The 13,806-nt window shown below is 45.8% G+C and overlaps 2 protein-coding genes across 6 annotated transcripts in view; one reads left to right on the top strand and one right to left on the bottom strand.

Annotated features, from left to right (window-relative positions):
- The window catches only part of LOC132455842 (protein crumbs homolog 1-like), a 140,772-nt gene that overhangs the window by 45,511 nt on the left and 81,455 nt on the right, over positions 1-13,806 (bottom strand). The window lies entirely within an intron of this gene.
- slc12a2 (solute carrier family 12 member 2) overlaps positions 1-13,806 on the top strand; it is a 38,458-nt gene that overhangs the window by 20,484 nt on the left and 4,168 nt on the right. For 4 of the 5 annotated variants that reach the window (XM_060049855.1, XM_060049857.1, XM_060049854.1 and 1 more), the window contains exons 15-27: positions 183-338; positions 881-980; positions 2,159-2,270; positions 4,496-4,636; positions 5,211-5,317; positions 5,804-5,883; positions 6,641-6,784; positions 7,988-8,035; positions 8,980-9,102; positions 9,650-9,761; positions 11,664-11,750; positions 12,352-12,487; positions 13,632-13,699. In XM_060049855.1, coding sequence (XP_059905838.1) covers positions 183-338; positions 881-980; positions 2,159-2,270; positions 4,496-4,636; positions 5,211-5,317; positions 5,804-5,883; positions 6,641-6,784; positions 7,988-8,035; positions 8,980-9,102; positions 9,650-9,761; positions 11,664-11,750; positions 12,352-12,487; positions 13,632-13,699 — 1,414 coding nt within the window. The remainder of the gene's footprint in view (positions 1-182; positions 339-880; positions 981-2,158; positions 2,271-4,495; positions 4,637-5,210; positions 5,318-5,803; positions 5,884-6,640; positions 6,785-7,987; positions 8,036-8,979; positions 9,103-9,649; positions 9,762-11,663; positions 11,751-12,351; positions 12,488-13,631; positions 13,700-13,806) is intronic. The other variant, XM_060049856.1, reaches the window with a different exon arrangement.

Raw genomic sequence — 13,806 nt, forward strand, 5'->3', positions numbered from 1 at the left:
CGTTTACCTTATTTTTGTGTAGTTGAACATAAGCACACAAACACATTGGTTCATTTTAGCGCATTATAATCCAGTGCGTGTAACACCGTTGTAGCCTTTGTCACAAGGGCTTTTCCCACATGGCATTTGTTTTATCATGTTGTGCATGCGTGTGCGTAACCTCCGTTTCGATGGCGTTCCAGGATGGCGTCCTAGCTTCAAGTACTACAACATGTGGGTCTCCCTGGCGGGGGCCATCTTGTGCTGCGGCGTCATGTTCGTCATCAACTGGATGGCGGCGCTGCTCACCAACACCATCGTCATGGGCCTGTACATCTACGTCAGCTACAAGAAGCCAGGTGGGCGAACCGGCCAGCCACAGCGGGCGTTTGGGCTCCTGCCAAAAGGGTTGTGCAGAAAGATCCGAGGCTTGTGTTTGCTGACTGGGTCGTTTTTTTTTTGTTGAATATTTTAATCTATATTTGCATATTTATATATCTTTTTTGACGCAGTGTTTTTTGGTTAGTTTTTCTTATATGAGATTGCTGCACACTCTTTTTTTATAATAACATTGATTAAGTTGAAATATGGAGAGAAAAGTAGTATAATGGTTTTGGTTGAATGGTATAATTGAACCGTATGGTAAATGTTTTCCAACCTTTGGCCGTCTTTCAACCAAGGCTGATCTCATAGTAGTAACAATCCGAGAAAAAAAACAACATACACACTCTCCTGCACGCACCGGTATTGCACACACTCTGTTTGACATGCAGCTACACACACACGCGCCTGCATCCCTACGGACCCCAGCGCCACATGGGCCTGATGGCTGAAAGCCGGCCACCCGCCCCCCCTGACTCCAGCACGTGTCTCTCTGTCCGCATGTTGTGCCGGCCGCCAGATGTGAACTGGGGCTCGTCCACCCAGGCCCTGACCTACCACCAGGCGCTGACCCACACGCTGCACCTCAGCGGAGTGGAGGACCACATCAAGAACTTCAGGTACTGATCAAAGGACACGACTCACTCGCATACTTATTTGTGGATCCTGTATTGATGTCCTGTTTTTTGATGTCCTCTCCTGATGTCATGTCTGTGATGTTTGTCTTTGGGGCTGCTGGGATGCAAGACAAATTTCAGACATGCTCTGACAATAAAGTACTATCGTATCACTCACTCACTCTTATTTTGATCGGAGGAAAGTAAGATATAAACCAGAACTGAAAGAATGATCCAATGGCCAAAAAAAATAATCCCTAGTTGGCAACCCTATAGGGGATTTCCAGAGAAAATCCAAGGAACTACGCAACGGGATTACATTCGGAACAGATTCGCCCTTCAATTGGTGAAAGGCCTTCTAATCAGTGAACGGCGCCGTCTGCCCAATGGCTGGGGCTGCTTGTTCCAGTCCTCCTGGCCAGAGTTCTCAGTTGTTGTTGTGAGCGAGATACACAGCGGGTTGTAGTCTATGGTTTGCGTAGCTGCTGAAGTAGGGACTGTGTGTACGCATGAGACAATTGGGGAATGCAGACTAACTTGCTTTGGAGAAAATAGAATGTAGAATGTCAACTGTGTTACTGTGGAGACTGTGTTTTTTTTTCAATTTTTTTTATTATATGTGTAAGAAATCATAGCTTTTTTTTTTTTTTTTTTTTTTTTTTTTTGTCCTTACCTTGGAATATGCAAACGAAAAAATCCAACCAAAATATCGACATTCTACATGTCTTTTATTTTTTCAGTCCAATTTGTTTCCTCGTGCAGCAGTATGCTCGAGTTGGCAGTGTTTGGGATAAGCAGTGAATCTTTAGCACGGTTCCCATGGCGATAAACCCAACAAAAGGATTAGGAGCCATCTGACGTGATGAAAATGACTAGTATTTTACTCTCTGCTCCCTGTTCCATTGCCCCCCACCCACCCCCATTTAAATCCGGTGGTACTTAACATATTTGCTTTGATGTGGGCTGGATGCTGCCTTCCCAAGCCAGTTTGTATATATCTCACTGGCCGATCAGCGAGACCACCTTCATCAAGGTCACTGGGAATGCGGATGAAAATGTAAAAAGAAAAGTAGCATCCCTCGTAGCTGTTTTTGTTTCTGTTGCCGCATTGCAACTGCTGGTGCTTCGAATAACAACCCTTCTGTCATTGCTTAATGTGTGTGTGTCTCTCCCGCCATCAGGCCCCAGTGTTTGGTGATGACTGGCTACCCCAACTCTCGCCCCGCCCTGCTGAACCTGGTGCACAGCTTCACCAAGAACGTGGGCTTGATGATCTGTGGCCACGTTCGCACCGTGAGTACCAACGAGGAGGGTCTGGGGAATGTGTGTTATTTTGTTCAAACTATTATAGGCCATTATTGTGCGCCCCAGGCGCTATCAACAGTCAACCTGGTGACTCATCACAGAATATCTTTGGGATCACCTTGTGGTGGCTTGGGTAAGGGGGGGGTGTGTGCACAGTGTGTATGCATGGAGGGTCAGTGGGGGGGGGGGCAGAATGGACATGGAGATACAGCTAAGTCAACAGTCAACCTATTTATGCTGTTGGACAATTTGGGTGTGGGGATGTAAATAGCCTGGCTTCAGTAAAAGCATCGTATCAGAACAGTTTGCTGGTACATTTTGGTGTGTCTAGCGCTACAAATGTGAAAAATGGCAGTAGCACTTTGGTAGCCGTACCCTAAGCTGGTAGCAGCCTAGTACACGCACTGATACGAACAGACATGTTACGCTTGTGGTAGATCAGGCCATGGGGGAAGTTGAAGATGAAGTAATCACCCAAAATGGTGGAAGAGGCGTTTCTTGCTGCCGCTACCGAATTGAGCTAAATTGGGCTCAACTGCTGCTGCAATTGTTTACTTTCTTGGCAACGGCACGCATACTCTTGAATGCTCTTTGGAAGAATCTGTTAAACAGGGTTAGTTGACAAATCAAGTTGTTAACAGATGTTTGAGTGAAGCCAGGAGAGACACAGCACGTCTCCGAAAGGTTTCCTACCACTTGGCCGATCAGGGGTACTATTTTATGGCCCTTTGACCAATAAGGTCGGTGTGTATCGATTACCGTACAGTTGGGGGAAAACCTAAAGATTCAAATGACCACCGATCCAAATGACACAACATTTGTACACAAGCTTTATGGAAGTGTCTGATATAATAGCTATTCATGGAAAACGTTCATTTATTTATTGAATACTTCAAATTATTGCAACATTCAATAAATCAAAAGTCCCCTAGGGAAAGCACCAGGTTCTTGGAACTTCCTTCTTCAGAAGTGGGCCAAGTGTGTTCAATGGCTCCACAAATGACGTCTGTCAATTTGAATAAGTGGTAATGCTCACATTTGCACATAAACGGCATCTACTCTTAAACCATCAGTCGATTCACTCCAATCCCTTTTGGGAATTGATCTCATCAAATGCTCCTGAGAAAATGACATTGATTTGACAATTGCTGTCAAAGTCGCACGTTCTTCCGAACTGAACAGTGGAGGCTTACTGATTTAGAACGAGTACCGTACCATCCCGCCTGGTTTTGCACGCTGCCTAAAATGATGCTGTTGTTGTCCATCAATACCTTTTCAGATATTCGTTATGAAATGGTTGAAGAGACCAACCCAAAAGCAGGCGCCTCCCTCTTTAAGTTTCTCTGAATAAGAAGTGTCGTGTCCATAGAGCTTTGATTGACGGGCGAGATGAATTCCCCACACCATCATGGAAGATATGCCCCGATTGGGGAGAATTGAGCCGGGAGCAGTCGGAAATAGATATTGTCTCATGCGGAGGCAGGCGCTCAGTGATTTCATAAACAGATATTCATTCTTTGGCATTTCACAAGCTCATAGCTGTCGGATGTCTAGAGCATTTTTGGAATAAACTATGCACAAATGTTGGCACTAATCACAAAACAGGGTTCTTGAAGGCTAATCAGCCAATACCAGCCGTCGCTAATTTATGTATCTGGGTTAGCACTGACTATATTATTGATGTTCCGAGATGCTTACTACATTTAACGCACTTAAGGGTCAGAACAGAACAGTGGCTGACCAGCGTGAATCGCCACAGGAAATGATGCACTCAGTGTCCAAATCTCTTGCTCCCATGTGCCCCCTATAAAAAACACATTTCACCGAGTACAGGCAGGCTTTCTAAAGAACACGAGATAGATGAACTTTATCAACATCATTAGGGCCCTTTGGGCGTGAGCACTAGCCGTTGGCACCGACGAAGAAGGATAAATGAGTCATACCCCAGACATGCCTTGTTCTTAGGTCGTTATCGACCCCTAGTTCCAAACCCTTTTTTTGGAGTAAATAAAGGTAACTTTATATATTGAACATTATTATACTTAACAACATATATTATACAGTGCTACTTTTTAAATCTCTTCTCATAACAAACTATTAAACCCAAGTCCGTCGTCTGTCCCTCCCTCCTACATGGTAACCGATTCCATTCTCTGTGTCTTTTATTGTATTTTCCTAACTGCCGTCTTTGCCCCCCCCCCCTCGGCCCTCAGGGATCCCGGCGGCCCAACTTCAAGGAGCTGGCGGCTGACCACTCGCGCTTCCAGCGCTGGCTGCTCCGGAACGAGACCAAGGCCTTCTACACGCCCGTGTTCGCCGACGACCTGCGACAGGGCACTCAGTATCTGCTGCAGGTCAGACTCCTCTCAGCTGGCCATCCATCACACCCCAGCGGCTGGCTCAAACAGCACTGCTTGGGAGGGGACGAAGGCTAAATTAGGGTGCATTATGGGAGGTCGGGTCGGGGGGGGGGGGGGGGGGTTGAGGACAGTGTTTGCCTCATTGCCTCTGTGGGAACAAAAGGGCGAACGGTGTTGACGCCTTGCCCCATTGAGGGCCGGCGAAGCCGAAAGCACCGAGGATGATAAATGGGCAGATTAAACTGCCATTTCGTTTGAAACGGCCACCCACGTAGCCGTGTGATAAGATAAGACTGGGCCGGGGGAACTTGAGTTGCTAGTGACGCAGGCGTGAGATACCGAGTTCAACTAAATAGTCAATGATAACTAGGGAGGTTTATTCTTGCGCTTTTGAGGGCTTGCGTCAGGGGGGGTGTCATAAATATTCAGCCTGCTAAGCCCTTTGAGACTGGTGATTAAGGGCTATACAAATAAAACTGAAAAATCGAATTGAACAACGTTGAGTAATTCTTAAAAGGTTTAGGTTTTATTAAATTACTATCTGTCCTGTCCCCCCCCCCCCCCCCAGGCCGCTGGACTGGGCCGCCTGCGCCCCAACACCCTGGTGTTTGGCTACAAGAACGACTGGAGGGACGGGGACATGATGAACGTGGAGACCTACATCAACATGATCCAGTGAGTACCACTGCTGCTCGTCTGGGGCGATCACGCCACGGCGGGGGGCTTGTTAAAACACCCGGAGCTCCCTCCTCGCGTGCATCAGTGAGGAGCTCTGCAGCACGGGATTAAGGCACTCGGCGGGCATGGCGCTTGACCTTTTTATCCGCGCACGCTCCGTAATGAGTCATGGGAGACCGTGACCTGGAGGATTTCAGCCGGGTCTCCAGTGAGTGTGAACTGGTGAGGCTTATGGCGTTGAAGAGTGGAGGGTCAACGATAATTGGGCTGCGGTGTATATTAAAAACCCTTCAATATGTTGGTTTTCCATCTCTGCGTTGGTTTGCAGTGCAGTGGCAGCAGTTTTGTTTTACACGGCTTTCTTTCGTTCTTTTTTTGGGGTCGGTCGGAAACCCTACTCTGGGTCTTTAAAAAGGTTAAATAAATAATGGCCGTAGTGGAACCTGGACACTGGCCAACATTTGAACAATGTCTCCTTTTCAGCGATGCCTTCGACTTCCAGTACGGTGCCGTCATTCTGCGCCTGAAGGAAGGACTGGATGTCTCCCACATTCAGGGACAAGGTAACCCTCACTCACTCTCTCACTTTGCCCCTTTTAAAGTTTGCTACACCATAGTACACTGAATCTTATTTTTAAATGCCCAAATTATGTACAAAAGATGTGATTTGCGTTAGGGTTGCCGCGGTGTGGACATTTTCACACCGAGTAATACGCTCGTGTCAACACCGGTATAAACTGTATTAACTTTGAAACTATAGGTCAACCGCCATCTTCTCCGTCAACTCTCCTCTCACACTCGGTGACAGCGGCTGGCAGCGCGCCAATTCTCGGCGTCTTATAATGTTCTATATATAATAGTATAATATAATTTTATGCATCATAATATCACGGCCAAAAGCTCTGTGCGCCTCCGGATGGCCGTAGCGCGGGGAGCTCACGTAGGGATTGGGCTTCTCTGGGTTTGTTTACCAGCGTTGCTATGGTTACCGGTCTTGTAAGGAAGCGCGTCAATTCTCGGCGCGCCAATTCTCCCGCACAGAGCAGAACTGTGGCCTATTCTACACATTTTAATTTTCTTAATTATAATTATATTAATCATTTTTACTGAATTTGTTTCTTATTACAAAAAAAATAAAATAAAAATCAAGTAATCGGTGTTGGCCTCAACACCGGTAACACCGGTAATACCGTATACCGCGGCAACCCTAATTTGCGTGCAACTGTATTCATACCGTATATACTGAATTAATAAATGGCCTTTCTCTGTCTGGCCCCTAGCTTTTGGCCCACATTTAACCTTTTGCGTGTTCTCTCCAAGACGAGCTGCTGTCGTCTCAGGAGAAGACCTCCGCTGTGAAGGACGTTGTGGTGTCCATAGACATGAGCAAGGACTCTGACGGAGACTCCTCCAAACTCTCCTCCAAGGCCACGAGTCTGCAGAACAGCCCCGCCGTTCAAAAAGGTTTGTAGACCTTCACGCTCTCCTCCTTCTATTAACTCCATACCGATACAAAAGAAACGTCATCGCGGGCCACCAACATCGTCCGTCTCACAGTGCCGCCATGACCATGGGAGAAGATCAAAGCTCTATGGCCCTTTTTAAAGTGTCACTCGGTAGCATGTGTTCGTTCTGTTTGCACTCCCAAACAAACACATGCTCCTCTGACAGGAAGTTACCACTCTGGGCTGTAATCGTTCACATCCCACAGAGTTGAGTGCGTCGGGTCACAGATGTGTGTGTCTGTGTGTGTCTGTGTGCCTGTGTGTGCGTCTCTGCACTGTTTACGCATTTTGCACGCTTTCTATTTGCACACAAGCGTGCAAGCGCACATCCATGTGTGTGTATGTTCCTCCCACGAGACCATAAGCCTGCAAAGCACATCTGCTGTTCCCACATTGTGTGAGAAGCTGTTTAGAGAGTTGTCCCATACATCCGTCACTGACCCCCCCCCCCCCCTGTTCTCCTTCCAACTCAGGGCCTCTGCTGCCCTGGCCTTTATTCACTAGAAATCCGCTGACACTTACAGAAATCCCTGCATGGAGTGTAACAGTGTGTCGGTTGTATGTGCGTCCGTGTGTGGTGAAATATTGATGTTTTATTGGAAAAAGAAAATCCTGTGCACAGAGAACAAACCTAATTGAATGTGTTGCAGCCCGTCCAGAGCTCCCATAGTGAGGTAGTTTTTCCACACCGTCCTGGCCTCGTCTCACCTTCTCTCAGTAAACCTTTCGAGCGTGTTGGAAAAATGACACTGTGTGAGCAGGAACATCGCGCTGCAGCCAATCCACTTTGATTTTGCTCATAAGAAGGAATTGGCAGTGCTTTCTATTGCCTTGGCTCATGAGCGTGTCAGAAATATAGATATCCGGGGTGAATTTTAACAGAAATGCTCCAGTTTCCACTCGACACTGATGGAAAAGGAATTGGATGCCATTCTGACAGTTTTCAGTTCCATATTTTTCTTGTTTAGTTCTGAGAATGATGCAGTTGCATTTTTGCCACCTACTTTTATATTTGTCAGTTTCTTTTTGAAGGTAGAGCCACACGCCAGCTTTATGATTTTGTATTTATTATTTAGCACGGCAACATCTATCCAATTTTAACCACAAATACTTTTTTTTTCTGTTTGTGCCTTGTTTTGTCTCACTTTTTTCCATCGCACAGATGAAGATGACGACGGCAAAGCTCCGACACAGCCACTGTTGGGAAAAGGCAGGATATTCTGTTTTTTTGTGTTTATTTTCAAGCCTTTTTTCCTTTTTCGTGTTGATTGCTAATATTCGACCTCTCTCTCGCTTCTCTCTAACTTCTCTTCCTCTTTGCTTGATCTCAACTGCGGGACTTGGTTCTCATAGCTCCTTGCCGGTCCATAACCAAACAGACTTCTTGCAAATCCTACCACCCTTTTGTCTCTGTCACCTGACACTTAACATGACTTTGTTCCTGGGAGTGTACGTCTTGCTCTCTCTGTCTTACATCTCCTTTCTCTCTCTGCTTAGTGTTTCCGGCATTCCAGCCAGTCTCCTCTCCAAGGAAGCTTGTTTCCCCCTCCGATATCTTTCTGTCTTCTGTATCCGTGTTTAGCTTCTAGCTTGTAGCGCTCCTCCGGAAGCGGTGTGTTATGCTGTGTTCAACTAGTCCTGAGTGGAATTCATTTATTTTTACGGGGTGTTGTGGTGTGCCTTCTTCTTCTGAACGATCTTCAAAGTCTCTGCTCGTCTGCGTGAACACCCTTTCATCTCCCCTGGGAGTCCTTTGTGTATTGCTTGGTTAAAGGACTTGATCACTAGCTTTCTAATTCAGACTTATTGATCTCCCTCGCATAGAACTCTGCATTCGATAATGTAATTCTATGAAACTTAAAACAAACCATTTATTGTTGAATAGGGCAATTTCATTTCTAGTCCTTACATAATTTACATCAATGTCATGCAACATTTGGGAAATTGCATCTTTGGATTGGTATTTGCTACGACGATGTCTTACTTTTTTGTTAAAAGCCAACCAATTTCCAAATTGTATCAAAATACAGCTCATTAATTCAGCTATTTCCAGATATTGTTATTTATACATTGGTATGTGTGTTTTGCGTGGGGGGGAGACTCAGAATGTCCTGGGCCGTTCTGCTGTGTGACGTGTGCTTGGCACCCCTCCAGATAAGAAGAGCCCGTCCATGCCGCTGAACGTGTCCGACCAGAGGTTACTGGAGGCCAGCCAGCAGTTCCAGAAGAAGCAGGGCAAGGGCACCGTGGATGTGTGGTGGCTGTTTGACGACGGAGGTGAGGACCACTCCTGGGCGAGCCCTTAACTCATAGTTAACTGTAGATGGTTGACTCATTTTGGCAATGGGTATTTGTTGGAAAAATGGTTGGAAACGACCAAAATGTTTAACTTTTTTTGTTAAAAGCCAAGGAATTTCAATATTATACTTATTCATTCTGATATTTGCAGATTTTGGGACACAGGGCTGATATATGTACAAGAATATCATATAATTATATATATTTTACCTATGCTTTATGTTTCAATTTCTTATTTGTAAAAATGATTGATTTTAGTGGAAATAGGCTGTGCTCAATTCTGCACTTTTACTGCAGAAATCGGCCAACTTAGTTTCTTAAGTATCGACCAAGCCACCTTCGACCATAGCATATACAAAAAGATTAAGGCATATGAGGTTTGGCCTTTGTAGTAAAAGAAAATGGATATTCAAAAATGAAATTTTTGACAAAGTTGTAGTGAAAATGTTACATGACCAAGAAGTAAACCTAACCCAAGAAGGAAAGGATAGACGGTTTGACGTTGTCTCTGCTTGTCCTCCACCAGGCCTGACTCTGCTGATCCCCTACCTGTTGATCAACAAGAAGAGGTGGAAGGACTGCAAGATCCGCGTCTTCATCGGAGGCAAGATCAACAGGATTGACCACGACCGCAGAGTGTAAGTCCTGTGCACTTTCACTTTCACTTCCACAGCCACATTCCTCTAGCTCATTTTGAACCAGGTAGGTTTACATGTTAATTTACAACAGAACAGAATTGCATTACATTTGTTTTGGCCTGATTATCATGCCCCAAACACAACAATTCTTCACATGGTAGCCAGACTAGTGTTGCTCACCGCGGCTAGTGTTGCTAGCAGTGGCAGGTGGTACTAACAACAGCTGGTGTTGCTAGCACCCACAAGTGTTGCTAGCACCTGCTGGTGTTGCGAGGACCCACCAGTGTGCTAGTGGCAACCATTGTTGCTAGTATAGCAAGTGTTGCGAGCAGCGAGCTTTGTTTGCTAGCAACCACTTGTGCTAGTGGCAAGCAGTGTTGATAGCATTGCTAGTGTTGCACACATCGACCCAGACTGGGAACAAGCAGTGACCTTAGCTGTTACAGTTGGCTCTTGACAATCAGGTTCTGGCTGCACCTCTCTTGGGGATGTAAGGGTGCGGGAACTAACTACTGGGGACTGGTGTCTTTGATGGGTTGCCACAGCTGTCTCTGTTCAGCTGGAGAGCCCGAACACGAGTGTCTACTTGTCACTTCACTGGCCGTCCAATGAAAACCTGGACCTGGATTGAAAGAGCCGGGCTAATCCAGGCTCCTTCTGCATCATGCTGATAGAAGGTTCTGAATTTGGCCGGAGCTGCAGCAGTCCATTAAGCCATCTGGGTTTATATCAACATAGCGGGGCTGGTTGAAGTGTAATAGCTTAGGGAACGTCTTCCTGGCACTCATTAGGCTCCTAGAGCCCATTGAAGAGCTGTCTGACTGCATTGGCTCTCTGATGTCTGTCTTTCAATCTCTCTCCCTCTCACGGACAAACACACACTTTCCATTCTTTCTCTGATTGTCCAACGCAGCTGCCCGCTGTCTCAATGGGTGAGATAAACTTAGCCACGCACTGGCTACTATGCCATTCTTTGTGTATGTCAAGAGAAATTATCCTGCGCCGTTTGCCATCTAATCAACACCCTTGTTGACCATTTTGAGATACCCAAAACTAGTGCTGCATACTCCTTGAGAATAAGCCCTGCTTGTAAAACATTACAACACATTTTTGTTGTTGATGGATACATAATATGCATCTCATTCAAAACACTGCCCTAAATTGTATCATTAAACACATGGATATCGATGTTGTTAATATAGTACATTTTGGTAGGTTTCCTGTTTAGTTCTCAGACTAACATATGGAACGATTCGATTCAATGTTCTAACGATCCAGTGCGATTTGATGAGGTATGAATCGATCTGATAGATGCGGTTAATGTTCGTTTAACGTTAACATTCATTTTCTATTAATTGAAGTAAGCCTTCTATAAAAGAGACATTGCCTACTTTCAAATATATATGGTATAGGGACATGGAATCTTAGGTTTTTATATTTATTTCTTTATGGCATGGGGAAAAATTGGAAGTCACATTTATAAATTTAGAACTACATGTCTATTATATACTTGATCGCTTGATCGCTATACTTATAGACTTGATCGCTGTCCTACACAATTTAAAAAAAACAGCGAAGCTTTTATCAATATTCCCCTCCTTCTAATAAGACCCAAAGGTCTTGCACACGTTTGATTTCAGATTCGCTGGTGCACTGAAAATCCTTTCACCGATTTCGGGCACATTGCTGTTATTCACCCACTACTACCCCCTACGAAACTCGGGGCATACCACTTTGAATTGAGCAGTCGAATTGTGTTTGTTCCATATCCATATGCACCTTTTTCGTAGGAGAAGTTTGAACTATTACAGCGAGAGATCCGTCCAGTATTTATGTCCACGGGTAATCTTGTATGGAGCGTCGTACAGGTATTAACTAGAAGTTGTTCTTCTCCCCGTTCAGCATGGCGACCCTCCTCAGCAAGTTCCGTATCGACTTCTCTGACATCACCGTCCTTGGGGACATTAACACCAAGCCAAAGAAGGAGAGGTGAGATTGTTGTAGAAAGCCCTTTTCTCTTTGGGTTGGGTTGTTACGGAAATATTGAGTGACGTAGCACCACTGAAAGTCATAGTCACCAGGAAAGTCCATTAGTGATTGTGTGTGTGTGTGTGTGTGTGTGTGTGTGTGTGTGTGTGTGTGTGTGTGTGTGTGTGTGTGTGTGTGTGTGTGTGTGTGTGTGTGTGTGTGTGTGTGTGTGTGTGTGTGTGTGTGTGTGTGTGTGTGTGTGTGCGCCCGTGGTGGCTGTGTGCATAAGAACAGGAAATGCGATTGACCTTCAGTTCACTGTCTTCCCACAGAGGGCAGTAGAACGAAGAGAGGGCTACCCTAGAAGCACTAAACCATACACAACAAATCAAAACGAATTATTTGCCAAAAAGAAAGTAGTTTAAAATGTTATCACCATATGGCATATCTTTATTGCCGCTTAACCAATACACACAACTACATTTCTGAATTGGAAGTGCTTAAATAGTCGTATAATTTCTTTGAACCCTTGATTTGCGGTTTCACCGATGGTCTGAATGAGGCCTCTTCTCAGAGGATTGAGGTATCTGTAACTGTTGTGGTTGTCATGGCTGCGCCTCAGCATCACCGCGTTCGAGGACATGATCGAGCCGTACCGGCTGAAGGAGGACGACATGGAGCAGGAGGCGGCGGAGCGGCTGAAGAACAGCGAGCCCTGGAGGATCACCGACAACGAGCTGGAGCTGTACCGCGCCAAGGTATGACACGCGCACGTACATACGCACGTAGACGCGTGTACACACACACACACACAGACACACATGCACGCATACGTAGACATATACACCCACGGACACACGCACCTCAACAAACGTACACGCGCACACAAACATACACACACGCACGCATACGTACACATATACACACACGGTCGCACGCACCTCAACAAACGTACACGCGCACACAAACATACACACACGCACGCATACATATACACACACGGACACACGCACCTCAACAAACGTACACGCGCACACAAACATACACACACGCACGCATACATATACACACACGGACACACGCACCTCAACAAACGTACACGCGCACACAAACATACACACACGCACGCATACGTACACATATACACACACGGACACACGCACCTCAACAAACGTACACGCGCACACAAACATACACACACGCACGCATACGTACACATATACACACACGGACACACGCACCTCAACAAACGTACACGCGCACACAAACATACACACATGTACACGCGTACGCACCTCAACAAACGCACACGCACCCACACACGCTTGCACGTACACACGCGCATATACCTCTCCCTCCGTTTGTAAAAGCAGCCTCGTAACCGTCCATGTGATGGAGATCTGCTACGGAATGCCGTTTGGCGCGGTCGAACATGACACCGTGACGCAACTAGTTTGGGGAACATAGTTGTTATCCCCTTGGGGAGGATTCCACATTTGTAGAGCTGCTGGCGGGAACGAAGCCTCCTGGCATTGTAGTCCTCAGTGGAGGGTTTTGTTTCATTGTGGTGCTGTTTTTTAAATAGCTGTTTATGATGTAAGCCGTTGGGTGAAATGCAGTTGTGTAGTGTGGCTTATTGACGGCTGAAAATACTTTATTTCTTTCTTATTTCTTCTCTGCGGGCCCTTAAGAAGTGTATTGTCTTGTATGTATATTATACACATTCGACAATATCAAGATTTTTTTTTTAAGACTAGTCAGGTGTATGTTAGTCATTCCCATGAACACATTTTAGGTTTAACTTCTTAATGTCTCCAAATAAAGGTCATCGTTTATAAACCCCTTAAGGTCTTACCGCTCAAATACGTTCTTTTGTCTTCTTTTTGTTCCCCGCTTCCTCAGACCAATCGCCAGGTCCGCCTGAACGAACTGCTCAAGGAACACTCCAGCACCGCCAACCTCATCGTCATGTAAGTGTGTGTCTGTGTGTGTGTGTGTGTCTGTGTGTGTGTGTGTGTCTGTGTGTTTGTCTCTGTATAATTTCTCCAGTCTGATGTCCACATTGATACTGACCAGC

Source organism: Gadus macrocephalus, chromosome 4 (genome assembly GCF_031168955.1).
Source record: "Gadus macrocephalus chromosome 4, ASM3116895v1".
NCBI lineage: Eukaryota > Metazoa > Chordata > Actinopteri > Gadiformes > Gadidae > Gadus > Gadus macrocephalus.